At 40.2% G+C, this 26,195-nt stretch overlaps 3 protein-coding genes across 9 annotated transcripts in view; 1 reads left to right on the forward strand and 2 right to left on the reverse strand.

Annotated features, from left to right (window-relative positions):
• aasdhppt (aminoadipate-semialdehyde dehydrogenase-phosphopantetheinyl transferase) lies at positions 1 to 8,100 on the reverse strand. 3 transcript variants are annotated; one of them, XM_071496655.1, is made up of 7 exons: positions 7,674 to 8,100; positions 7,465 to 7,578; positions 6,591 to 6,711; positions 5,291 to 5,412; positions 4,375 to 4,536; positions 991 to 1,059; positions 1 to 789 (listed from the first exon to the last, which is right to left on the reverse strand). In XM_071496655.1, the coding sequence occupies exons 1-7, from the start codon at positions 7,842 to 7,844 to the stop codon at positions 628 to 630; spliced, it is 921 nt and encodes a 306-aa protein (XP_071352756.1). In that variant the 5' UTR covers positions 7,845 to 8,100; the 3' UTR covers positions 1 to 627. The 3 variants fall into 3 exon arrangements, with proteins under 3 accessions (XP_071352756.1, XP_071352755.1, XP_071352754.1); XM_071496654.1 differs by having other exon boundaries at positions 488 to 789; positions 7,438 to 7,578; positions 7,674 to 7,988; XM_071496653.1 differs by having other exon boundaries at positions 488 to 789; positions 7,432 to 7,578; positions 7,674 to 7,988.
• A 566-nt stretch (positions 8,101 to 8,666) lies between these two features.
• msantd4 (Myb/SANT-like DNA-binding domain containing 4 with coiled-coils) lies at positions 8,667 to 13,821 on the forward strand. The gene is given in 6 exon segments (XM_071497352.1): positions 8,667 to 8,693; positions 9,922 to 10,305; positions 11,284 to 11,379; positions 11,516 to 11,815; positions 12,935 to 13,603; positions 13,606 to 13,821. Coding segments are annotated over 6 exon segments (1,557 nt in total). The 3' UTR covers positions 13,687 to 13,821.
• A 7,014-nt stretch (positions 13,822 to 20,835) lies between these two features.
• The window catches only part of gria4a (glutamate receptor, ionotropic, AMPA 4a), a 251,711-nt gene continuing 246,351 nt past the window's right edge, over positions 20,836 to 26,195 (reverse strand). For 4 of the 5 annotated variants that reach the window (XM_071496138.1, XM_071496134.1, XM_071496132.1 and 1 more), the window contains one exon: positions 20,836 to 24,272. In XM_071496138.1, the coding sequence (XP_071352239.1) occupies positions 24,108 to 24,272 (165 nt within the window). In that variant the 3' untranslated portion in view covers positions 20,836 to 24,107. The remainder of the gene's footprint in view (positions 24,273 to 26,195) is intronic. The other variant, XM_071496136.1, reaches the window with a different exon arrangement.

The following is a 26,195-nucleotide window of genomic DNA, read 5'->3' on the forward strand; positions in this document are numbered from 1 at the left end:
ACCATTTTTACACTTTATTTGATCCTTGCAGCTATGAGCACATAGAAATTTCATTAAAAGAAATGTATCACCATCTATTTATCTATTAATAAAAAATGCATATTATATACACACACACTCATTGGTTGAAACTGTATTACAGTTTCAACCAATGTACAGTTGAAGAGCTGTTGGGTCGTACAACGATCAATAATGAGGAGCTCAGTGCGTATTCTAAAATGACATAATCAGCATATGTTTTGTTTGTAAAGGACAGCGTCATTTTAATTTAATCACAAACTTAACACATTATGAGAGGAGGTTAATGAAATTCAGAGGATAACACTCTGTGTTTGGACGTACTGTACAGTGTTTTTGTTAGTGTGTATCAAATGTGTAAAGGTTTTTTTATTGTCCGACCTGAGGATCTGAAGATAGAGGGTTAGGGTTAGATGTCAGATGCTGTACAGATTCCGAAGTCCTCTGAGACAAACGTGTGATTTTTGGCTTTATAAATAAATTTGACTGGACTTGTGTTGAAAGAGGAAGCAGCTTCAGTGTCAATGTAAATGTGTTTCTTTCTCGGCACTTCTGAGAGATGTGTGTGTCTGCATGTACGGCAGGTATGTGTCGGCGTGAGATAGGCGGTTATTTGGATGTGTGTGTCTGTCTCTGTGGAGCTTCAGCCTTCATCTTAAAGCTATCCCAGTAGGCGGGGTCTTCCTCTGTCAGAGGTGAGGCCGAGGCGGTGAGGTCGCTGAATGACAGCAGCGTAAATGTGGTGGGAGGAGGAAGAGATGAAGGATGACGCTGAGGGAGACATAGAAGAAGAAAGGGTTTAACTAAAGAAAGAGACTGTAGTGTCTAACAGTGTTGCTACTAATGATTACTTTTATCAAGCCTGGTTAGCCTTTAAAATGACTGAAAATGTAAAATAAAACCATGTTTCTGAAAAAGTCATTCTGAATACAAGCAACTGTCAAATGTTGAAACATGTAGATGTGTCCTTACTGCAGCATCTGCTTTGTCTGCTGGTCCGAGTGCCACAGCAACATGATGGTCAACATCCAGCAAACTCTCCTGCACAATCGCATACAAACACACATAAGCACATACATCAGCACATGCAAATACAGGATATAGCTGGCATATCATACTAAAAAAAATCACCTTCAAGCTGATTCAAATTCACAGCAAATACTCACGATATGATGAAAACAGCATACAAGTGCATCCTCATCATTCACTCATACATTAACCGAACATTGGTCCACTCATGCATAATCTCTTGAATATATTGAATATATGCATGTGAATATCTACATGTAGTATCTGGCTGTGTGATTTCTAAGAAGACCGAGGTGCAGTCAGATAACCGCTGCGTTTACAAGTCACGCATCACTTTCCATGCGAAAACGGTGCCTGTGATACGTCCACTGAAAAATGTCACTGTAGAGGTTGTAGAAATAAATCCATTCTGCAGTTTATATGATTAATACATGTGGCAAAAGCAGATTCATATCCAGTGTACTGAAGTGTGAAGCAACTATGCAGACGCTTCTCCGCTGTTGACCTCCTTCCTTTAACATAAAACATGCTATATTTGCATATATTCACATTTAAAGAACACACACACTTCTCAGCATGCCCACAGCCACTGTAAATCCAGCCCTGTTAAGGGCTTAATTGTCCTTCAAACATCCATTCAAATAATTTTTTTTTGGTTTAGGATTGTTTCCATTCTGTAACATATACTTCATATGCCAATGATGTGATACTGCTTTGTTAAAATGATGTATTTTGCCTTTGATACTGGCAAAATTCACTTGGACATAAAGGCCAAAGCTGAATGTGTGTATGTGGGAGTAACAGGTGGTCATGCTGTGTCTGTGTGTGTATAGTGGGGAGTTGGTTACAAAATGGCAGCAAGTAAGGCGGGGAGAGGAGTATCACCAGAAAATGTATTTAAATTTGAATTTTTTCATCACTTTGCTGATAATAAAAAGGAGAATGCTAGTGTCATTACAGTCTGTTTGAAATGTGCATGTCTGTCCAGTTTATGTCCCTCGGTGTCTGTGTCTAAAAGCAAGCAGGGGTGACAACACCAGAGGTCAGCAGGAAGTAATAAGTCTTACAGCTGCTCTCTGATCCAACCAATCAGCACACAGTGAGCCAGAGGACGTGAGGTCAACAGCACTGCTGCTCATCTCTCTGCTAACACGCAGAGCTCTGAGTGTGTCTATTCGTATAAAGGACAAATATGAGAAATCGATTCACTTCAAGTTCGTTTGACCTCTTGAGGTCACTGCAATCAGTCACTGACGTCTGGTGACATGGTGACGTCTTCTAACGTCTTGTTTTGCCCAACCAACAGTCAAAAACCTGCATGTACCCGTGCTATCATTTACAATGATAGAAGAAAAGTAGGATATGCAAATATACAGTATTTTGCCATTTTTGTTTGAAAAGTGACTTAAACAATTTTTTGATCAATAAAATTCGTGTAGATTAATATTCTGCTCTTAAGTAGTTGTTCCAACTCTATTTGGCAGTTTTGCCCTTATTGCCTTACTTATTTATTTTTTTGTCTTTTTCAAAGCTGCTCATTTGTGCATTTCGTTAAGAACAGTTGACCTCATTTTTTGTGGATCTTCTTTGTACTACCATGGAACTGTTGTGATGCTTGTTCATATACCTGATCAAAGTCATTTGAACTGAAATATCATATTAAATAAATACTTTTGCCCTACAATCTACAGTTAAAAAAGAGGACACGTGCATTACCAGCTACCTGCGATCGATACAAGTAAGCTGTTATTCCCTGGTGTGAAAACACGGACACAAAAACAGCATTAGACCCCGACGACCTCGAGAGAGGAGAGGGGAGGAGAGGAGAGGAAACATTAGCCTTTTCAAACCAGTGGTAACCTTTTAGCAGTCACTTGCTAATCCCTCTGCCACTGAGCATGGAGGACAGGACTAAGGGCTGGAGGGGAGGAGGAATAGAGGGGAACTAGAGTTACCACCTCACGGTTGTGTGCTTCCACCCACCAAGTCAAGTTGCAGGAAATATGGTCACAAGCTCCCCTTCTGCAAGTTACAGTGTTGAATAATGGCCAGAAATGTGTTTTTTTTGTTGCAAAACATTATGAAGTCACAGTGAAGGTGACCTTTGATCTTTTGCAAATAAAGTGTCATCACATCACATCATTTTATCATATTAGACATTTTTTTTTCATATTAGACATTTTGTCATAATCAGCATATGAATTCTTGAGTTACGGCTAAAAATATGTTTTGTGAGCTGGGAGTGTTTGTGACCTTTGACCATCAAAATCTAATCAGCCCATCCTTGAGCCCAAGTGAACATTTGTGCCAAATTTGAAGAAATTCTCTCAAGGTGAGATATCAAGAAGAAAGAGAAGGAGATTTTTCAGAAAAGATGAGAGGGAGAAATGGAGAGGAGGAGGTATGACGGTGAGGAGAGTAGCCAAGAGAAGCACAAAAGAGGAGATGAAATGGGAAATAGAAGGGGAGAGGAGAGATGACTGCTATGACAGAAGGCTGCACTCCTCTGATCTCTTGTCATGGAGGGCTGGAGGGCCACTTGAGAGCCCCCTCATCCACCTTGTGTGCATTTCTCTGTAGGACCACATGTGATTCACTTTGCAAATACTTTCCAGGGGGGCGCTACTGGGGAATGGAGCACAGAGGACCCCGCAGCACCACTGCTTTTAAGGTCTTTGGTTTCCTAAAGGTTGCTTCCAACTGCTGAAATACTAAAAAATATGCCACAAATCCGCCTGATAAAACTAAAATTATTTAAAAATAATTCCAACACTGCTGACAAAACAATCAACCTATAACACCAGTCTGTAGCTGTTTCAGAGGTTTTGATTGTATGGCATGGTTTTGAGATGCTGTTATCTAACTGTACAAATTTCAACCTTGTTCTGAAAGTATTTCTCCGAAACATTTTGTTGTGCATTTGTCTTGAACATTAACATTTAGAAGAGATCCTATTTTAGACACTATTGACACAGAATCCAAATTAAATATCTAAAATGTGAATAAAGCCTACTGTGTCTTAAACAAGCTATGACACTGGGAGAAAACAGAAAATAAAACAGTTTGGCAGGATGCCTTTTAAATCTGGCAACTCATCAGCAGAAGGAAACAGTGCTGCTTCCAACACAGACATGTTGCTGTTTACTTTGGGATTTGAGCATTGCCCACACTTTTTTGAAACCCAGTGGCTAAACCATTGCATCCATTTTTAGACTGTTTTTAATTTGTCATTTAACACAACAAGACTACATCAAGCTTTTTAGGAATCATGATGGCTAGTTTTTTTGTCCTCTTGTACTCTTCGCACCTGTCTTCAAACAGACTCACTTCAAATATCCAGTCCGCCTCTTCCTCCTCATCTAGATGCATCTTGGTCTGGCGCAGCACCCGGTCCTGTGTGAGCGGTTCAGAGGGCAGGTGAAACTCTACCCTCTGCAGGTTGAAGCCCAGACCTGTGCCGATGGCTTTGATGAAACTCTCCTTCAGGGCCTTGGTGGAAAGGGAGCAAACTTGATCAGTTGCATACAGGACATTAAGAAAGGATTTTTATATGTCTAACAAAGCTGAGGAGGACAGTCTGTGTGTGCTTCTTTGTGTGTGTGTGTGTCTTGTATTTTGGCTCAGTAGCACAAAAACTTAAAACCACAACAGATGGGAATCTATGCATAACAGTGTGTGTATACAAAAGAGGGACTTTGTGTGTGTGTGTGTCCAGCCAATGAGCCACAATAACAGTATTACAAGGCTAATCGCTATGGCAACCATCGAGCTCTGTCATTAGTCAACAGTGTGGTGATATCAGAGTTTGACGTCTCTGTGCCACCCTCTCAATCTCACAACATCTTTACTTAGTACCAGCATTGCTGTCGCTGTCCATCTGTGTGTGTCAGCGTGTGTGTGTTTGTGTGTGAGTGTGAGTGTGTGTGTGTGTGTGTGTGTGTGTGTGTGGGGAAAGAAATGAAATGAGAAAAAGGGTAAAGAAAGAAAGGACTATTATATGTCTGTGAGAATGAAATGCAGAGATAGAGGACGTGAAGAAAAAAACTGACATGGAGAAACGTGTGTGTGTCTCAAAGGGCATTGGCAATGTTATCTTCTCCCTATGGTTCCCTCTCTCTCTCACACACACCCACACACCCCCAACACACACACACACACACACACACACACAAAAAGAAACACCGCCCGCAGGGCCCAGCAGCAATTCAATGTGACATCAGGGTAGTATGGTTGCCATGGTTACCCAGTGGCGGTAGAATGCTGCGAGCTGCTGGTGCTCAGAGCTGGCTGATTGGATGACGCTCCACTCGTGCGCTGTAAACTGACGAGTCATGATGCGGAAAAACTCCGGCACAGAGCTGCTACCTGGGGGCGAGGAAGGGCAGAAAAGAGAGGGAAGAGGAAAGAGACAGGAAGATGGAGACAAGAGGGGAAGGAGACGAAGGGAAAGCAATGTGAGGTGAGAGGACGATGGAGGAAGGCGTCAAATGAAAAACAGAAGAGTTCTTAAGGTTATTCCACACACACTAAGTTTTTCAGATTTGTGTGGACTCACAAGCATGTAGCCTATGCGCACGTACACGTACACACACACACACACACACACAATTCCAAACAGTTGTATACACATGCAGCCTTGGCCTACAGCTTTTATACCCACAAGACAACACTGACCCCTTGTGGTCAAGTTGGGAAATATAGAAACAAATACTTGGCACCTTGGCTGATAGAGCTGACAGATTTGTCTGGTGTGGGTTCATTAGCACTGCTGTGAGATGGTTGAAGTGGACAGCTGACACAGATTGTTGTCGTTTGATCTTCATGCTTTTGCCATGATCCTGACAGCAGCATTATGATCACATTTATTCGTAGCGTGAATATTACAAAGTCTCACACAGCAGAGGACATTGAGTCAAAACTCATTGAAGACTAGGAAAAGCCAGTTAGAGCTAAAGGTTGTTGTGAAAATCATTTTCTCTCCACTGTTGTTTTCTCTGTGTGTGTGTTATAACGTGTTTGTGCTTTTTTGTCCCAAAGTCAAACTATTTCCAAAGCTTAATGCCAAAACTGTTCAGACTGCGGTCCATTCAAAGCCCTCTCTTACTGTCATCCCTTTTTTTCTGTTTTCTTCCCTCAGCTGACCTTACTCTCAAAGTCAGTGTCATGTGACCCACTATTTGACTATAGCTGTTCACTTTTTCCCAGATAATATTTTTGCAAGTGATTTCTAATCTCCTGGGACAAGGAGGCTGTTTTTGGCAGATATTTACTGTGATGGGGAGTTATTTAGAAGAAGAGTGTGCCTGAAGAAAGAAACAACAGAGTTACAATGAGTGTGACTAAGGAGGAAGTTGTTTTACTCTTGAACAATACTGGTTTCTGGAAGAAATACCTTGGCATCAGCTATGCAAATTCACACCTAGTGGAAAACTAAAAAAAAGCTTATGATTCATTACTCAGTGAAATATACACAGATCTCAGTGTATCTGCAAATCCTGATTGATTTTATTAGTGCTGCTTTAAATGTTAACCTCAGCATATACCTGGCATGGTAGTCTTCATGATATCGACTCCCACCTGCACCCCCCGCTCTGCAGCAAGCACAGCATAGTCCCCCTGGTGGGAGAGGTTGAAACTCCAGGCACCACCTGAATCTGAGCTGACCTGGGTGCAGACAGTGAGAAGAGACATAAACATGAGTATTGGGGAACTTCTTTGGTGTCTTCTGCATGAAGTTTTAAACTGAAATACAGAAAATTAAGTCAAACAGTCCAGTATAACTTCATTAACATTAATTATCTGTGTCTTGAGCTTAGAATTACCAGTGTCCAGGTTAGACAGACAGTACATAGACCCACCTGTGCATATACTGTATGTACATATTTATGGTGACTCCCCATCTAAAATACTAAGATAGCCTGGGATCATTTACTTAGGCTAGGGTTATGGGTTATTGAGTATAGATTGATCAGGGACAAATGAATTCAAATTGTTTTAGCATAAGCCAGCAAAAAAAGAAAAAAAAACAAAAAAACAAAAAACAAAAACAAACAAAACAAATACAACAACAACAACAACAACAACACATAAGGACATTTTAAGTGTTGAAGCCTAGTGGAAGCCCACAGGACACACTAATGAACACAATGATAAACACTCATATCTGCTTACAACTACATCATAGTGTGTTAAAACTAAATCTCAACATACAATATGCTTATAGATGCTAAATGGGTTATTTAAAGTAAAGTGTCAGAGTGTTAAAACATGATTAAAGGTACTAAATATCCAAGTGTTTCTCCCATCATGCACTGCAGTAATTGTACCAGTATCAGTGAAAGAAAGGAGACAGCACCGCACAGTGAACTGCTCTGGTTTGTTTACACGAACACTGCATGAAGCGTGAGTATGATGAACCTTCAGCGGTGCTGCCAGGTAAGGTTTCCCCCTGGGAGATCGCTCCAGTCTGATCTCTGTCCATGGGACCCCCATCCTCTCACAGACAAACCTCCTGAGCAACAGCCTGCCGGCCTGGCGGGGTAACAGACACACAGACGGCGCATTACACACGGGTATCTTGACATAATGAGAGGGGAAGCTGAGAGAAAGTTTACAGTCAGACTCACCATGGCTGATTTCGCATCTTTGGCAAACACAAACTGTCCGATCCTGTCTTTCTCCTCTCTCTGGATGCAGCGAGCAGCGAACAGCCAATCGCACCTGTTCGGTGTCCACGACCCACAGCGAAAAGCCCACCGGACGGACCCCATCTCCTCACCTCTGTCCCACCCTGTCATCTGGACTCGCCTCAACTTCAGGCTGCTCACAGACTCTTAGTGAGCTAACGTTAGCATCGCGCGTTAGCATGAGGGGGTTTGACTGACAACAACACTCTGGAAATGATCTGGGACATTCAGGGTTTCTCAAGGAAGCACCAAAGCAGCAGAGCCGTAAGGGCTGCTCATAAAAATACTCTAAAAAGACTCAGGTAACAGTTTGGATTAGTCTATGATTGTGACAGCAGTGAGTCCGGGCGAGAGTCAATGTCGTCATAAGTGGGCGCGGTGGAGGATTGACCAATGGGGGCGATCGACTAACGACACCTTCAAAAGCTCTCAGGAATATTCTAAATACTGACAAGTCGCGTTGAAGTAGTGCGAAATGCCCTGCTTGTACTGCTGTTTTCACATAGCGTGACATGTTACATTTCAGAGGAAAATGTCTGGGACTGTCTAAAAACGGTAAAAGTGTCGTACGCCCCTGAATAAGTGTACCCCCCTCCCCTTGTAACTGAATTACGAAAGTAGCGATGTGCTACTTGAGAAAAGAAAAAAAAAAAATAGAAAATATAAACAAAACGAAATGCTTGGATTGCGGGGCAATTACAATTACTTTTTTTGGACTAACTGAGTCTTCTGCACAGCTTGAAACTGGGAGCTCTCAGTTTCCGAGGTGTCCGTGAAAGCAGCATGAAAATTGCGTTTCTCCGATGTTGTTTTGATTGCGGTTTATCTGTGTGCTCAAGGTGAGTTGTTTTCACAATATATCACAAATAATGCTTCACTGGAGGTGGTTGGAGGATAGGCAATACATAACACAATATTACTTTCATGATCGTGATGATGAAAATGTGTTGTGCCCCTCTGGTTAGAAAAAAAAAATGAATCTCGTAACCCAATATCCCTCGGAAAAAAAAATCGTTATTTTAATTAGAAATTTTTAGGAGATACATGAGGGCATAATCTAGAAGCACATACAGCATATATTGGTATTTTATGCGCATGTGGGCAAACAGAACAAACATACATGTTAAATATACTTGAAATAAATGTTTATATGTACACTGAATATCTTTAGCATATTTTATGAAATATATGTATTAAATAATGTTGAGTGTTTGATTGTAGTAGCTAAGTAGGAAGGGTAAGAGCCATGTTGCGGTAATAGTGCTGCAGAGAAAATTGATACATCAGCAGTATTCTTTGCTGACAAGTCAGCATCTGCAAATTCACCATGTTTTCATACAACCTATAAAGAATCTGCGTCTCTGTTTATTGACTGTTTACTGACTATTGATTTATATTTTAGTTAATGAGGGATCCCTCATTCAAAAATGAATGGATGAATGAATCACAAAAATGATTCCCCCGTAAAAAGAGCATGTCATACCATAATATGAGTTTCCACCTTCCATGCAAAAGAAAGTGACAGTAACTTATTACACTTACAGTTATATTTTATGTGCTTTATTTACTTTATATTTGCAGTCTCTCTGCTGTAGTTTGGCTGCTTCTTCTTCTGTCACCTACAGCTGTTTCATGTATGTTTGGCCTCGAAGAGGATATCATTCATCTGTGGTTTCTCCCTTTTTCACATTAAATGTTTTTAATGTTTTGAATCTGAACATTACTGTGTGTGTTTTACCTGCAGGAAGATTGCTGAGCCATTTCAGTCTGTGATGCTTCAATACCCATGTAAACTCACCTGGCAGGAGTCCAGTCCAGAAAATACAGGTGGAAAACCCAGCAAATCTTGTTATAATAATTCTCTGTGGCCTTAGCTACATCACATCAGGGCCTCGTCAAGACAGGAAGTGAATCCTCCACTGAAACTGGGAAAAAAGAAGGCTTTTGACGATTCACTCCTCCAGCACACCTAGTGTGACCTCTGCAGCTACCCACACTTCTTTCCACTGGATATTTCCATAACTCAAAGTCTCAGATGTCATTGCACAGTGTGTAACAGCTGGGATCAGTCTCCCAGGTGGGAAACATCACAGGGACTGCTGGGGCCACAGTGGAGTTCATCCCCGATGAAAACTGTTCTGCCTTTGAGGGGAAGCTGAACTGCTATACATGGACCAGCCTTTAACAGACATCTACCTTTAACAGACATCCACACTTCCCTGCATCTGAGGCCTGTCACCCTTTTACTCTGACCAGTGTCTCTCTCTGTAGCACTGTTTCCACTGTCCCTCTCTCCTCTGACACCTCCTCCTTCATTTTTCTGTTCTTCCTTCCTTTCCATACTTACACCTCTTACCTCCCTTTTTCTTTCTTGCCCCTTTTTCCCCAGTTACTTCTCTTTTTCCCTCTGTTTTTCTCTCTGTCTTACTGTCCCTTCCTTGCTGCCAAGCTGGATTTCCTGCAGGTGAAACATCTGAAGAGGAAAAGGAAGAGCAACTACAGCGTGAGAGAAACACAGACTCTCATCAGGGAGATCCACAAGAGGAGGGATGTGTTGTTCTCCAGACAGCAGGTGTAGATTTTCTCTGATCATTCTCTGTGATCTCTTTCGTCTGAAGCCTGTGCCAAGCTAAGCAGATCAGCAGCAGCAAGAACAGCCGCACAGACCAATTAGCTAACTCTCCTATCCTGTCTAATTAGCTACCTTCTACCTTTCTGTACCTCTTTGTAACCTCAAAGTTAAATGTGCAAATTAAGTTTTTAAACCATTTTTCCTTGTAAGTCTCAGTGATTGTACTCACTTATTACCGACAAAAAAAAAAACGCATGTTTTTTTCAGATTGATAATATATACAGCATATCACAGATTCCTATAAGGGGGTTTGGACAGAGTCCACTGATATGCTAATCTAAAAAGCAAGTCTTGACAAAAATTTCTGCAGATTATGAGCCAGAGAAGGAGTAAAACTAGACTGATCAATCGCCCAGGTCGATATATTGGCCGATATTAGTAGATACACTGGTATTTACATATATGTAGGCCAATAAGTTACATGAAGCTGCAGCACAGCAATGCCAAGATATGTTTAAAATTATTTAGAAGCATTGTCTTATTATCTCCACTGTCCACCAGAGAGCACTGATGGTTTATTTTCCAACTGCAAGATGTCCTGTATACATAAACCTTGGTCACTTTTCTTCTAGGAAAACATTAAATTAAGGGATACTTATGTTTATGAAAAAAATCTATCAATTGATATATATTTGGCTGATTTTTTAAAATCTTCTTCAGAAATCCAGTTTGGGTTGCGCTGTTCATAAGAGGATAGTTTTGTGTCACAGACTTGGTAGATTTGTAATGTTAATTGAACACTGGCTTTTACATTATTTTAATAGGAGTCTGCATTGCTCACACTAGTCTACAGTCCCACAAGAACTTATTCATGTATCACCACACTCCACAGCCATTAAAAGTCCTTGTTAGAGGTGTGAGAATAAAACAATCGAAATGTTTGTCCGTGCTCTTGTTCTCTTCCCTGTGTCTGAACAGAACACAGCTGTTAATGAGCTGAAGAGACAGGCATGGGAAGAAGTGGCACGAGGTGTCAACTCCCTAGGGGAGGGTGAGCTACGGACTGCTGCTGAGGTGTGTTTATTTCTGTGTTCAAATCACACTCTTATCATCTTCTAGTATTCATTTTCTAGGGATTCTTCAGAAAAATAAAAAAGTCACCCCTAATCTCTTAACTGCTGGTTCCTGAACTTTCCCATCTCCTCTACAGGTGAAGCGACGTTACCTGGACTGGCGTGCACTGATGAAGAGAAAGCAGCTTCAGGCTGAGCTGTCTCTCTCCTTCTCCTCACCTTCGTCTTTGGCTCCAAAGACGGAGTACGACCATTCCTCCCCTGAACATGAGGCAGCTTCTCTGGAGTCTGGATGCGACCAGCTGCTGGACCTCTCAGGCCTCCCAAAGGACTGTCACTGCGACTGGCCAGAGCTGGCAGCTCTCGGTGAGCCGAGCAGTCAAGCCATGATGGCACCGCCAGACATGAAGATGGAGGACGACATCAGTGAATACAGAGTAAGAAAGAGAAAGGCATGATCCAGTAGTGCCTGTGTGTGTACCATAACAACACGTTGTCCTTATCCCATAGATAGATAGAAGTTAGATATTCTGATTAAACCTATCAAAGTCTATTGAATGCATTTGCATGGAAATCAGGATGAAGTGATTCTCTCAGACACTTTCATGCTTTTTGAGACAGAACTCATGTTAAAGCCAGTTAAGTTGCTCAAGAAGACAAGTAGCCTGTATTGACATGCAAGTATTTGCTAATGTGTTAATTAGCTTAATGAATGTCCTCACCAGCAGAGGTAGTTATGTTTAATATATCACTGTGATTATGCAACACTTTATGTAGCTAAAGTGGCTCTTGTTAATCCTGTCTTTTGATTGGGCTCATGTAGGTTCACAAGGTGGAGATCAAATTAAATGAAAGAGGTGTTCATTAATTAGGATTTAGTTTCAACTTGACATTTAAATGTGACTTTTTGTGATTGTACAAAGATATTTTCACAGTTATCTTGAAAATGTCTCACTTCATTGTGCTGTTAGTCATTTTATTATTACCCTAAAAAATCTTCCATTTTATTTCTTAACATTATTATTATATTGTATCCAGTCTATTAAATTTCTTCATATCATCAGCCAGACAATATGCAGTATTATTAGAGTGGGTTTTGTGTGTCTGACCACAACACAACCACAAACTTATACCATAAGTTGGAGTCTTATTGTTTTGGGGTGTGAATCATTTAGGAGATGAACCCCTGAGATACAGAATACTACCTTAAAATGACTCAGAAATGATGACATGCTAACCCACAAAGAGAAATCTAACATCTGTATGAAAACTGCAACATTCCGTGCATCATAGATAAAGAAGATCAAAGCTGGAGAAGCATGCATTTTTTGACTTTTAGTCTTTTGTATGGGGTCAAGCCTACATTTCCCATAATGCTTCTTGACCACATCTTCTTTCATCTTTCATCAGACATTTGGAAAGCTCTCTCCAGAGTGACATGATACAGTGGGCTGTTCTCACAAGCTGAGTAGTAGTACTTCTCATGATGAGTAAACTGAACTGCATGGGTAAAATCGGTGGAGTGTCCCTTTAATGATGTCACTCTCTCCCTCTAGCTGGATGGTGATGGCGATGTGGGAGATGGAGAATTAGATGAAGATGATATTCCCTCCCTCCTCAGCGACATTGAGTCTCGTGGCGAGGGGCATGTTGGTGATGTTAACTCCCACAACGACTTTGGCATGTTCAGCTCCTCCAAGGCTCCAAGCTCCACCACCAACAGAGACCCACCGCTGGCTGCCGGCCTGATGGGAATGCCGCCTCATGTTCTGAGTGGACTCAACAATCATGAAAACATGGGCGCTGGGTTTCTGGTCGCTGTTGAGAAACAGCGCCTGGAGCTGGAAAAACAACGCCTGGCCGTGGAAACTGAACGACTGGCGGTAGAGAAAGAACGGCTGGTGGTGGAGAAGGAGCGACTTCGTCAGATGGAGGTAGAGAGGGAACGACTGCAGCTGGAGAGAGAGAGGTTACAGGTGGAGAGGGAGAGGCTGAGGCTTTTGTTCCTTAGCCAATCAGAGCACATCGACTCGTCTTTTAACCTGCCACCCCAACAAGGCCCGCCCTCATCCTCCACGCCTTCTTTATCCTGTACTCATGATGGACAGAGGGAGACGGAAGGTAAAGGATGGATGTCAGTGGTGGATCTGGAGACAGAGAGGCTGAAACTGGAGAAGGAGAGACTGCAGCTGGAGAAAGAGAGACTGCAGTTCTTCAAATTTGAGGCAGTGGACAGCAGATTGAGAGAGAACGCCTCCCGGTGGAGGAAGAGAGAATGCAGTTGCACAAAGATCATCAGGGCCACTGAGAAAAAGACTGATTACAGAGAGAAAGTGGAGGGTGAAAGTGATAACTAAATTAGATTTTTACCAGCTTCTGAGTTTTTTTTAATACTGAAAAGAACACAGCATTAGCTTTGGAAACTGCTCCCTAATCAAACCTAATTTCATTTTGAAGATTTCATCTTAAAGAAGGTGTGAGCCACTAAGAACAATTTAGTCAAGGAGAGGACAGAGATGGAGGGCTGGCATATTTATTAACCATCATGATAAAGCAGTGCCTTATAATGTCTTCATAAAATGGGTGACAAGACAGAAAAGATGCCATGATAATAAAAATCTGGGAGTTGTTTGGCACACACAGCTGCTTATTATCTGAACACATAACATATGCTTCAGCAGATGCTCAGTGCCCCGTGCAAACACACTAATGCACAAAATGTGCAGTGTGGACCATTAAATGCTGGGATATCAATGCAACATGTCCTCTCCAGTGTATAAATGTTTTGTATAGTTTTCTTTGGTATATATGAAAGAATGGGATCACAATGTCTTACTCTGTATTTATGCATCAAATCTGTGCCAGTTAATCTACTGCACGGGTGCTTGCCTATATAATGTAGCGTCCAACATTGAATAAAACAAAGCACACAACTGTTGTACAGAGAGATTTTTATGCTGTTTATGTTTTACTGCCTTGTAACTGCTTGTTTTAAAATATCTTTTACCTTGGAAATAGTTGTGACTTTGTACATTTGCCGACAAGTTTTAAACTGATATTTCACATTTTGTTATTTTTCACAGCAGAACTTTTTGCCCTGTCGTAGCAGGAAAACAAGTGTGTTAACAATAACATTGACAATGGCTCTGTTCTATTGAAGTGCCCCAGTAAGCCATGACAGTGTGACAGTGAGGACCCTCAAACTGAAGCAGCTATTCTTTTTTTTTTTATTTTCACCTGTGCTGTGTGAAAATGTTGTCTGTGAAAAAGGCCTATTACAGTTTGATGCTTGGGACATTATAATTTGTGGACTTGGAAAAGAAGATCTGTGGTGAGCAGCTACTGGATGTTTGGTTTGCATGGTGGAAAATTAAAGTGAAATATTGCTTTATGGTTATGTTTTCTTCAGCTTATGTTTTGTGCTATAGACATACTGTTAAGTGTTGCTGAAAACTGTGTGCTGGGGGTCATGTCCTGCAACAGAATTAAGCACGACTCTTCTCCATAATACAGTACCTTTTAGTTATGTTGTAACAAACCATTACCCTTTTTACATGTTTGTCCAAAGTTAATACCTGTTTGTCTCTTTAAAGAACTCATGATCTGACTAGCAGTCTTATTTTATTATTTTCTTTGTTTATAATTCTATCCTGAATATGCATGTACATGTGTTTATACGTCTTTTTATAATTTGTTACAGTCCCTGTAGCTGTATGTTACTGAGGAATCTTTGTTGAATAAAAAAATGTGACTTCCAGACAAATTTTGTAGTGATCAGAGCTGAATAAAATCAGCATTACACATCCAAGCCCTAAAGTTCTGCTTTTGACGACCAGCCTGTGGTCTCCCTCATACCTTTATGTTCATAGCAGAGAGCAGCTTTAAATCGACCAATCAGAACGCAGCTTTAAATCGACCAATCAGAACGCAGCCTTAAATTGAACAATCAGAACGCAGATTTAAATCAACCAATCAGAAAGCAGCTTTAAATTGACCAATCAGAACGCAGCTTTAAGTCGACCAATCAGAGAGCAGCAACAAATCGACCAATCAGAACGCAGATTTACATTGACCAATCAGAACGCAGCTTTAAATCGACCAATCAGAAAGCAGCAACAAATCGACCAATCAGAGAGCAGCTTTAAATCGACCAATCAGAACACAGCAACAAATCGACCAATCAGAGAGCAGCTTTAAGTCGACCAATCAGAACGCAGCTTTAAATCGCCCAATCAGAGAGCAGCTTTAAATCAACCAATCAGAAAGCAGCAACAAATCGAGCAATCAGAGAGCAGCTTTAAATCGAGCAATCAGAATGCAGCTTCAAATCGAGCAATCAGAACGCAGCTTCAAATCGACCAATCAGAACGCAGCTTCAAATCGACCAATCAGAAAGCAGCTTTCAAGAATAATGGCAAAAGAGAAAAAGTTCCAACAATTCAATTTTTTTTGTCTGTGCTGTGTTGATGCTCCTCAGGAAGCCCATCAGGGGATCCCAGATCAATGCAGGCAAATGAGAAGAGAAAGAGACAAGCATCAAAAATCACTTTGAAAGCATACCACTGATACGCTGCACAAACCTTGTTTGCTTAAAGAGTCGACTGTGGAGGATTTCAGGAAAACTGATGTAATGTTGTGAGTTCAGTTTAAAATTTTTTAAACATACAATAGGTCCAAATGGCATGAAAGCACGAACACACTTTTACTGTCAAAACTGCAAAACTGGTGCCATGGACTCTTAACCGAACAGAAACACTAAAGCTAAAGTTTGCGATGACTAAGACACATTTAAATATGAGTGAGACCTCTTTTAAACTCCAGAATCACCTGAGCTCCTATACAAACAGGAGGCTCAAAGCAAGCAGATCAAACTACAAAGACGAGTGTATATTTCTGTCCAAGGGTTATTTTGCTGTTTGTGAGATAAAAGCTGTATTTAAAAGGCCCTTCTTCAGCTCTATCAAGGTTTAGAACTGGTGAGAAAATCCACCGTATTATTATGAGCAGGGTACCTCAGCACTGGAGGCATGCACTAACTTGACCGACTGCTGTGCGGACTATATGTGTGTGTCTGAGACATTGCAACTCTGGCCAGAGGTGGAGAAGTAAATAGTACAATATTTTCTTTGTGGTTCTGTATCAGTTTTTATATTCAAACCTACTTGGCCTACTTTATCTATCCCAATAACGCGGTTAAATTAGGAAAATCAAACCAGACTGTATAATACCACAGTTCAGGTCTACAGTTAAAATGAATAAAAACATAAAGGATTCACAGAGACCCATCAGAGATAAAAACTGTACAGGCTGAAACATTATCCGCAGACTGAGATGCCCTCAGGTAGTCTGTCAGACATGTTGCACAGGTGTTGATGGTGTGTGTGTGTGCGTGTGTGTGTTGGTCACAGACCTCACTACTGGTGCAGCCTAAGGGTTTTTTTTTTTCGCATGAATCTACGGGGCCTAATACCTTAAAAACATATTGTATATTCAGTGTACCCAGGTATTTTGAAATTTGAAAAAGAGTAGACAGACCTTACAGGTATTTCTTGGCAGACTTGCTGCAGACTTTTAAACAATTTATATTTTACCAATATTTTATTTCACTAGCCTAGTTTAGCCTGCTGGAAGTAAAGATATGTACTGTAAGGTAAAGGTGTAAAGGGGTGTGTGTGTGTATGTGTACATACAGTGCTTGTGATCAGGGTCAAACACAAGAAAAAAGATTGTTCAGATACAAAAAGAATTTGAACACAAGTAATTATCATAGCGACAAGGATTACATCAGTAGGTGACACATATAGCTGTGTGTCATCTGCATAGCACTAAAAATACACTTAAATTCATGATGGTTATAATGTGCACTTTTTATTGGAAGTATTTTAGAATTTTAGAGAGAGAGTTTAACCCCATATTAACCCTGGATGGTTCCATATTTAATAAGGATTATTTGAGGTCAAAGTCTGAACATGGCATATGTGAATGGCATTATAGTTAAACAAGCTATACAATACAAAACACAGGGCATGAAGGTACAAATCCAGTTCAGCTACTCTAAAAAGGGGCCATGTCAGCTCTATATTCAGAGACAGAGTGGATGAGCAAGAGCTATCAAGGCTTTCTTATTAAATATGATCTAAATGTTGTTATCTTGTCTTTGAAATATTCAGCAAACTCATCATATTTAAGAGAGAAAGTAATATTGTTGGAGTCATTGGGCACTGGATTAAAAAGGCTGTCAGTAATCTTAAAAGGCACTCCGGGGATTTGCTGCTTTTTGCACCCAGCTTCAAAAATTTAGCTCAGTTTGCATTTATAAAGGCATTGCTGAAGTATTTCTTTCTTAAGGCTATAGTTTCTTTTGAGGGCTGCAGTAAAGAGAAGGTGAGTTTTACTTGTATGTAATTTGACCTGAACCTGAGGATCATTGGTCGCTCTGACTCTGAATGTATACAATATCTGATATAATATATTATTACTATTTTTAAAAAAAACAGTCACAGGATGGGGGAATAATTGGTGGGAAAGCAGCAAATATTTATTTTTCACAGTGACTGAAAAGATCTATGATAATCATCCTCAAACCAATCATGGCTTTTCATCAACTTGTAATCAGTTCCATTTGATTCACTCTTCAATCTAAAATGAAAATATTTTAGTCACACTTTTCAGTTGGCTATGAAAATGAATAACAATGTGATTTATTCTTTACTCAGTCAGAAAATGATATTATATCAATTCAACCCTGTAGAAACACAGCTTTGTGTGTTTGTTTCTTGTCATCTCATGTTGTATCTGAATGACTATAGATCTGTTTATGCACTGTATATAAGTATGCACCACACTACCCAGCAGTCTTGAAATAAACAGACCACAGCACCACCAGCAGCAATAACAAAACAGCATAAGGGATGAGCTGCTTGCGAGAAGTTTTTGGAAATTAGGGCCTGAGCACCAGGGGGTGCCAGGGCCAGAACAGTCCCTGGCACTGAAGGTGCAAGAAGACTATTGTTTTTGTAGAGATTATTATTATCCTGAAAGAAAAAATGCATTTTCAGGGGCTTGGGATGCTTGAAAACTCATGAAAACTGGCACACATGTCAAGACTGCCAAGGCTCCATACCGTCCCCAAACACAATGCCATGTTAGGATAATGTTGCTTGGATGTTCATGAAATTCATAGTCATCTTTGCTCTCATCATCCTGGATATAATAAGTTTTTTTTTCAGTGTCAGCCATTTTGTGCTTCAATTTTCATTAAAATACACATGTTTGTGTTCTTGTTGTGTAGCTACTAAGTAGTTTGATTTGATACTGCAATTGGTCATGATTGTGGCATGTCAACTCCATAGTGCCCCCTCATTACCTTTTTTTAGAGGTGCTAGGGGTGAACATATTTCATGTTTGGTGTGTCTTCTCTAGAATCACATAGTGGACACAAGAAGTGATACAAAACATGCATTAATCATGTTCAGCGACACACATTCCACGCAGGGCATAACTCATTATCATCAGTGCAGTGTCAGATAGCAGCAAAAAATACAAGGCTGCATCAACCGACCTCTTGCCAGCACACTAAACATGCTTGGCAGTGCAAGGGCCTGCTCAATGCTTGCAGCTCTAATTTAATTTCTTATTTGACATGCCTCAAAGAAAAAAAAAAAAAGCAGGGGAGGTCGTCATGACAGAAGAGGAGCTGTGGATGAGAAATTATGGCTTGAGATGGATTCCCATGAGAGAGGGATACAAAAATGGAAAGATGAAGTATGACAGGAGGAGGGAGGATAAAGAGAACAAGAAATAGAGAGAGAAAAGAAGAGAAATGAGGAGGGGGGCTGAAAAGAATGGGTCATAATGCAGAGAGGAGAGAGGGGAAAATAGAGACTGAGAAAAAGGAGATGAAATGAGCCAATAAAAATAAAAAGGTGAAAAGGCTGTTTTCACTCTCCAGTGACGATAAAGGAGGTAGACTGAAGGTGTGTGTGTGTGTGTGCACATGTGGATTTGCATGTGAAGGTGCAAGGTTAAAAGGGTGGCAAAACTGCCTCGAAATTGTTATTTTGCTTCATCTTCGAGTAAATGGGAAATACTTGTCAGTAATAACCCAGCATGGCATGTGAGTGTGTGTGCGTGTGTGTGTGGGAATGTGAGTGAGATGGGAAATAATGGGAAATGCTTGTCAGTGATGGCTGTGCATTAGGAGTGTTAGGTCTCCATGGATTGAAAAAAGGAGCCCAAATGACAAAATCACAGCAGGGGGTTTTTAACCCTGTGACCGCGAGTCTATGACAGGAGAGACTATTCACAAACACAGAGCTGCAGCTTTAAAAAAAAAAAAACAAGGCAAAAAGCTTGCTGTCCTTGAAGACATATCAAAGCCACTGAGTAATTGATTCAAATTCTGGCTGTGGTTGGAATTTTTATCTGCACCGAGACCCTGATGGGTAGCCTACAAATAAAATAAAAAATGTTCACCTCATCTCATGAGGGATTGTCTTTCAACAAATGCCATTTTTAGGTGGGGTATCTGGGAATGTCAGTCAGCCCACTGCTTTGGTCCTGACTAAATATCTGGACTACTATTGGAAAGACTGGCACAAAAGTTTATGCAGACATTTGTGGTTCCCAGAGGATGGATCCTGATGATGTTAGTGAGTCCCTGACTTTCCCTCTAGTGCCACCATGAGGTTGACATTTGTGCTTTTGAATGAAATGTCTCTACAACCGTTGGATGGGTTGCCATGAAATGTGGCAGGCCCACACACATTCATATCCACCTGGACAGCCTCACAGAACCACCAGCATGACTATGGGCTCTCAGTCTCATTTATTATCTTAAATAAGTTTTGAATTAAGGAATTCTGACATTAAGCTGTGAGTGATTTATGATTGGTTTAGCATTCATTTGATACAAATTACTGTAAGTTAGTTGGATATCAAGGACATGTGGCAGATTTATGATGACTGGAAGGAATCTCCAAGAAGAAGGAACAACAGGATAAATTTGTCCGTTTGACTTCCTAATTTCTGCCTTTAACAAATATGGATGTCTTTTAGTAACACAGCTATCAGACCACTTCTTCAACACCTGTGATCATACTTATACATTTTTAATTACTCAAGCATAACTCCTGCTAATTCTGTCTATGTTCCAGTTCAGAGTCTTGTAAAAGAAGACTTAAGCTTACTGACAACAAAATGAACTTCACTATTACATTTACAGAACAATATAGCTCAGTTGTATCTATTAAGGCCATTAACAGTAACCCTACCACTCTCTGCTTTAGTTGGCACTCCAGCTCACATACAGTAACTAGTTGAAAACAGGATTGTTATCATATAACATAAAGAAGTCGTCAATCCAGTATGGTGGAAAAACTCCCCAATAGGTTCCCATGACTTGGCTGTCAGAAATGCCTGCATATAAATGGATAAATAACCACACAGAGAGGACAGGTTCAGCATTGATGTTTTACTAGAAAAAGAAACCAAATGGAAAGAAAGAAATAAAGGAAGAAAGAAATAGAGTGTTAAAGCCAGCAGACAGCTTTTTGCTGCCTACGCATGAAATTGTATGTGCTAGAGGTGGCAAAAAAATAAACACAACAGTGTCCTGGTATGTCTGGTCTGGTGATGACTAGATCAGTGTTGACTGCCTTTCACAAATGTATGCATTATAGGAACCCACTGTTTCTCACATGCTGGATTGCTGCAGTGCTGCTGCACTCAACCCCTTGTTAGTGTCAGACATAAAGAAGATTGTTTTAATATTCTGTTTGAGATACTCATTGTTTTATAATATTATTTTCTATTTATCTGTCTGTTGAGATTGAGTTGAATACATTAGATGCATTATGAGGTATGTGTGTGAATTTAACTGAGAAGTGGGTGTTTTTTTACGAGAATGTTTTTTTTTTGTGAACTGTTAAAAGGTGATAATGCAAAAGTTATGCAATGTTCTGAACAAGGCGCCAGAAGAAACTCAGATTGTCAACTGGTGTCTTGGGTTTTTGATTCATCTCTAGCCCATTATTTTTGCTGCGTTTCAGGGCAGAAAATGTAGTCATTTGCCATTGCTGAGATGCACTTTGTACAGAGTTTTCTGTCTTTCAGCAGGAGAGGAGGGGACATGAAAGCAAGAGGGAGAGGGAAGGACAAAACAGGAGAAGGAAGATTTGAGAGGTGGGAGGTAGGGCACAGGAAAAACAGCAGAATTAAAAAAAAAAAGGAGGACGAGGAAGAAAAACACAGGTGAGCAGGGCAGAAAACACAATATTTCATTCCCACATACGGTATCAGACAGTATACAGTTCCTGTGCAAGTATCATGTATATTCTCTTATCCCCAAAGTCAACAGTAAGCAGATGTGCCAAAAAGTCTGCCATACAGTATATAACAGATTTTAAAAACTGTGTAGGATTGTTTGCTCTTGCCTTGCATGATGGATCCAATCATGTCCTGAAAAAGTACAAACCCCCTTCAGTCTGAACTCTGAATTTCAATCTGTAGCTGACTCACATTTGGTGAGAAGACAAACAACAAAAAGCACTGAGGTGGTATGAAATGCAACACAAATGCTACACTCTTGAAATGTCAGACAACATTGTTTCAGTATGGTACAGTAATCACAGTGGCCCATCCTCTCTTGAGGCCTGCCAAATATGCTCTCATTGTATCGGCTTCAGGGTTGAATAGTGGCATCTACATGCTGTTTCAGGGGCCTTTGCAGCCCACCAACAGAAAGACTGGGGTAGAAACACTGGTAGACAATGAAAAGCAGTGAATAACTAATGGTGAAACAGACAGACAGGCAAAAACAAAATCATCCGAACCTCTCATGGTGCTGGAGTGATCACTCAGAGCTGACCCTGTGTATGCAGCAATGTGTGTGCGTGCATTTCTACATGTGTGTCCGTGTGAGTACCAGATGGACATTCAGTGTTGAGTAGGACACACAGAGACTGTGGCATATTATTATTCTTAAGTTATCAAAAAACAGCCATATAACAGAATGTATGCCATGGCCTCTGACAATCAGTGATCAATGTTCTCTATAGCTCTCTATAGATATATATTTATTTGTATTATATATAATATGTAGATTTATAAAAAAAGATTTTTATCTTAATTACAAGTAGTGGTATTTTCTTTTATATTCATTATTGCAATGAATTGTTATCTAAGATGATTAAAAAAGACAGGTGAGTTCTGTTTTGCTACGCAGTTATTTACAACAGTTTTAAAAAGCAAGCTTTCTTATATTGTACCTTTCCCCTGCCACTGGAAAAGACCGAGGATCTCAAATGACAACCAAACTGCCCATTAGAGTCTATACTTTTAGAGAAATTGAAAATTGTACCTGTAGGTCTATATAATTTAAGTCAAATGAGGTTTACAAAGTTATTTTCAGCATTATTACGGACCTTGAAACAAATCGTTTACCAGTCATGACGCTCCACTTTGATTTGCCTTTTCCATTGTGCGGCTATTTGGATCAATTGTTAAAGGAGACAAGGAAGCTGAATTTTTTTCCACGGTTGAAAGGTTTTTTCCCCCCTACATGTTATAAACATTGTATTTGTTCCCATTTCCTCCATCATTCTAACCTCTGTGAGGGCCCAGTGCTCCTACTGAGAAGCACTTTGTTCGGTAGCCATTTTAGATCTGCCCATGTGTTTTATTTTTTCTTTCCACCACTTAATATACAGCTTAAACCTCGCCTTTGAAACCTGGCAAAAAGTAATCTTCACTATTTAGCATTTCTACTGTCACGATGATGCTGTTGATGACGGACTTCATTAATTACTACTGTTTATTTTTTTTCTTTTACAAACCCCTGTGAATTCAGTGACTGAGATCAGCCACACATATGTGTTTCGAGGTTACTTCTGTTCTATATTGGCTGATTATCTCGCTGGATTGAGGCGAGAAATCATTCTATATGCGTAGTAAGAAAGCGTTTTCATTCACTTTGAACAGTCCATGGCAAAGTAGTGGGTTTGCACAGTCCAAACGTTCAAGCTTACAGTTTTCTGGTCTTCTAAGGTTGATAACACCTGACACTCAGTCTTTGCAGGCAAGATAAGATGATGATGACCATGATGATGATGATGATGAAAACAATGTAGTCTTAGTAAGGCGTTGTCAAGGGGTGTGGCTTTTTGGCCAACGTTATCCAATGAAGACAGAGCAGGAACAGAGTTGTTTGGTTGTCTTTGTTTTTTTGTACCGGCAGCTATGGTCATCATCTTTATCACTATCATCATCATGATCGGTTTGGTGGTCATGTTCACAGCTCATATTTCATTTCATGTAAGTCTGTGCTGGCTTTCCTGTCAGTTTGTAGATATCAGGATTGTATCTTCCCAAAAAATAAAAAAAAATGAATGCTGCAGGCAAGTGTGATAGTCATAGTTGTCCTTTGTTTTTTTTTTCCTCCGCTGTTCACTCCATAGTTGTATTTCACTTGGCTCTTGTAAAATAAGTCAATGGCAACAAGAAAGTGAGATGATGATGCGCTGTGTGTTCATGTATTCAAGTGTGTAAAAATGTGTGTTCTGTGTCTCTGTGTCTGAGTATTTGTATTTGAGTTTCTGTAACTTTATGAGTGTGTGTGTTATGTGTGATGTGGTATCTGTGATTGTATGTATGCACATGTGTATGTATGTGTGTCCTTTCCGAAGTCTGTATGTTTGTGTGTCGTTAAGGCACGGCAGGTGTTTTTGGTTTTCAGGGCAGTCCGGAGGAGACCACTGCAAGGCCAGGGTGTCGGAGGGAGGCGTGGCCAGCATGCACGGCTTTGGGGCAGTCTGGCGTCAAGACGCGGCCATTCTCCCCCACACTTCCTGTGATGGACAGACGGGCCTTGTTCCGCATGGCTTCAGAAAACGACAGCTATATGAGGAAAGATGGAGGGGAGGACGGAGGAGAGGGTGGAGATGGCAGAGTGGAGAGCTTGTTCGGAAAAAAAATCATTTCATAGACATAGAAATTATAGGACAAACGCAACCACTTGTGTAAAGACATCAACATTTCTATACAAACACATGCACTAAAAATACTTACATAGTTGCTATACATGCATGTGCTTGTACACACACTGTACCCACGAGTATGATAACAGTTAGAAAAGTCTGAGGGTGCAATCACACATATTGTGTAGTTAAAACATTTCCATTAAAGTTCAGCTTTTTGCATTCTAGTCTATTTTTGTTGTTGAAGATATTACTTTGGACTTTTGCAAAGGGTCATCAGCATTTTGTCACTATTTTATTAAACACAAATCTACTAATCAATAAGATCATTAGTTGCAGCCAAAAAGCATGAACTCAGAAGTAAATAGCATATTGGAAACTAGTCAAATTGTGAAACTAGAGATTTTAAAAGTGCCTTGTGGAGTTTTTTTTTTATATATAAAAATTTCATTTACATTCTCTATGCCTAACAAATGTGTTGAGGGCATTACTTCCTCTTACAATATTTGCAAAGCTGATTTTTATAATATTTTACATTGTAGGTTGTTTACATTCATGTTTACTTGCTATAAGTCTTCTTCCCTGCCTTTGTTGGTGCATTACTATGTGTCTTAGCAGGTTACTGCCACCAACAGTTGATTAGTGAAATAGCAAGCGAAGCTATAGCAGGATGTGAATCAGGCTGTCAGCATGTACATGTGCGTGGTGTGAATGCACCCCAAACACATACGCATTCAAATCTCACTAAGGCTATCACACTGTCCGAATACTAGCACAGTTCTATGGAAGGCAAAAGTAAAGGTAAAAGCAGGCAACGATCAACAAACAAGTACAAAGTGGACAAGAGGATTGAGGTTGTAGACATCTGCATTTCATAGGTGACCATGCATTTCTGGGTTCTGGGTTTCGGTAATCTGACAGATCCAGGCAAGGATTTGAAAGGATAGGATTTGGAAGGTGAGGATTTTGAAAAGACAAAAGGAAAACATGAAGGAGTGATTTTTCTGTCAAGGTTTCAGATTTATAGAGAGGGAGTGACTGACTATACTGCTCAGAGTCGGGGGACACTTCACACAGACGGGCTACTCTGTGATTTTTCAGTAAAGTCTGTGTTTCGGCTGTTGGATGAAAACCTAATATCCGTGACAGCCAAAAAAACTTTATTTTCAGATACTGTAGATGGCCATGTGCTGTGATTGGAATATTTCTTTAAATGTTTCAACTATTACTAAAGTTAAAGGGATTAACACAGAAACCAGTGGCAGTCCAGAGAGAATAACCTGTGTAATTGATGCCAGATAAGAAAACTGTTTCATCTTTGATTTCCGAAACATTGCAATTTTATGTTCTGCTTATACACTAACAGCCTTTATACAGTATATAGTCTTGTAAATTTTCTTCATCTATATATGAGCATCTACAAAGAGCCAACTGTGTTTGGTAATACAAGCTGCCAGAAACAGAGACAAACTTTCCCCACTTCTGTTTCAGTAAGTACTGTTATTTTGATGTACGGCCCAATTAAAAACTACGCAGAAAAAAATATAATTGACTTTTCCAAAGGAACATTTGGGACAAGTGTCAAGGAACCTATATATTTTTTTACATGGCACAAGTCCAATGAGTTTCACAGCAGACTATGGTGATGGAGAGATTGCTATTAAGATCAGTGTTATTGCTTCTGAGTATAATCCAAATGCTCCATTCTCAAAATGGCTTATCTTAACTTTATACTTAATTTAAAGTTGGTAGATTTGAATAGATAATTGCCAATATTTAGTGTACTACTTTTAGCTGTCTTCTTTTGAACCCTCTGGTATTGATCCTAATAATTATCTCAGGG

Source organism: Trachinotus anak, unplaced genomic scaffold (assembly GCF_046630095.1).
Source record: "Trachinotus anak isolate AG129_WGS33_773 ecotype Australia unplaced genomic scaffold, CSIRO_AGI_Tana_v1 ptg000014l, whole genome shotgun sequence".
NCBI lineage: Eukaryota > Metazoa > Chordata > Actinopteri > Carangiformes > Carangidae > Trachinotus > Trachinotus anak.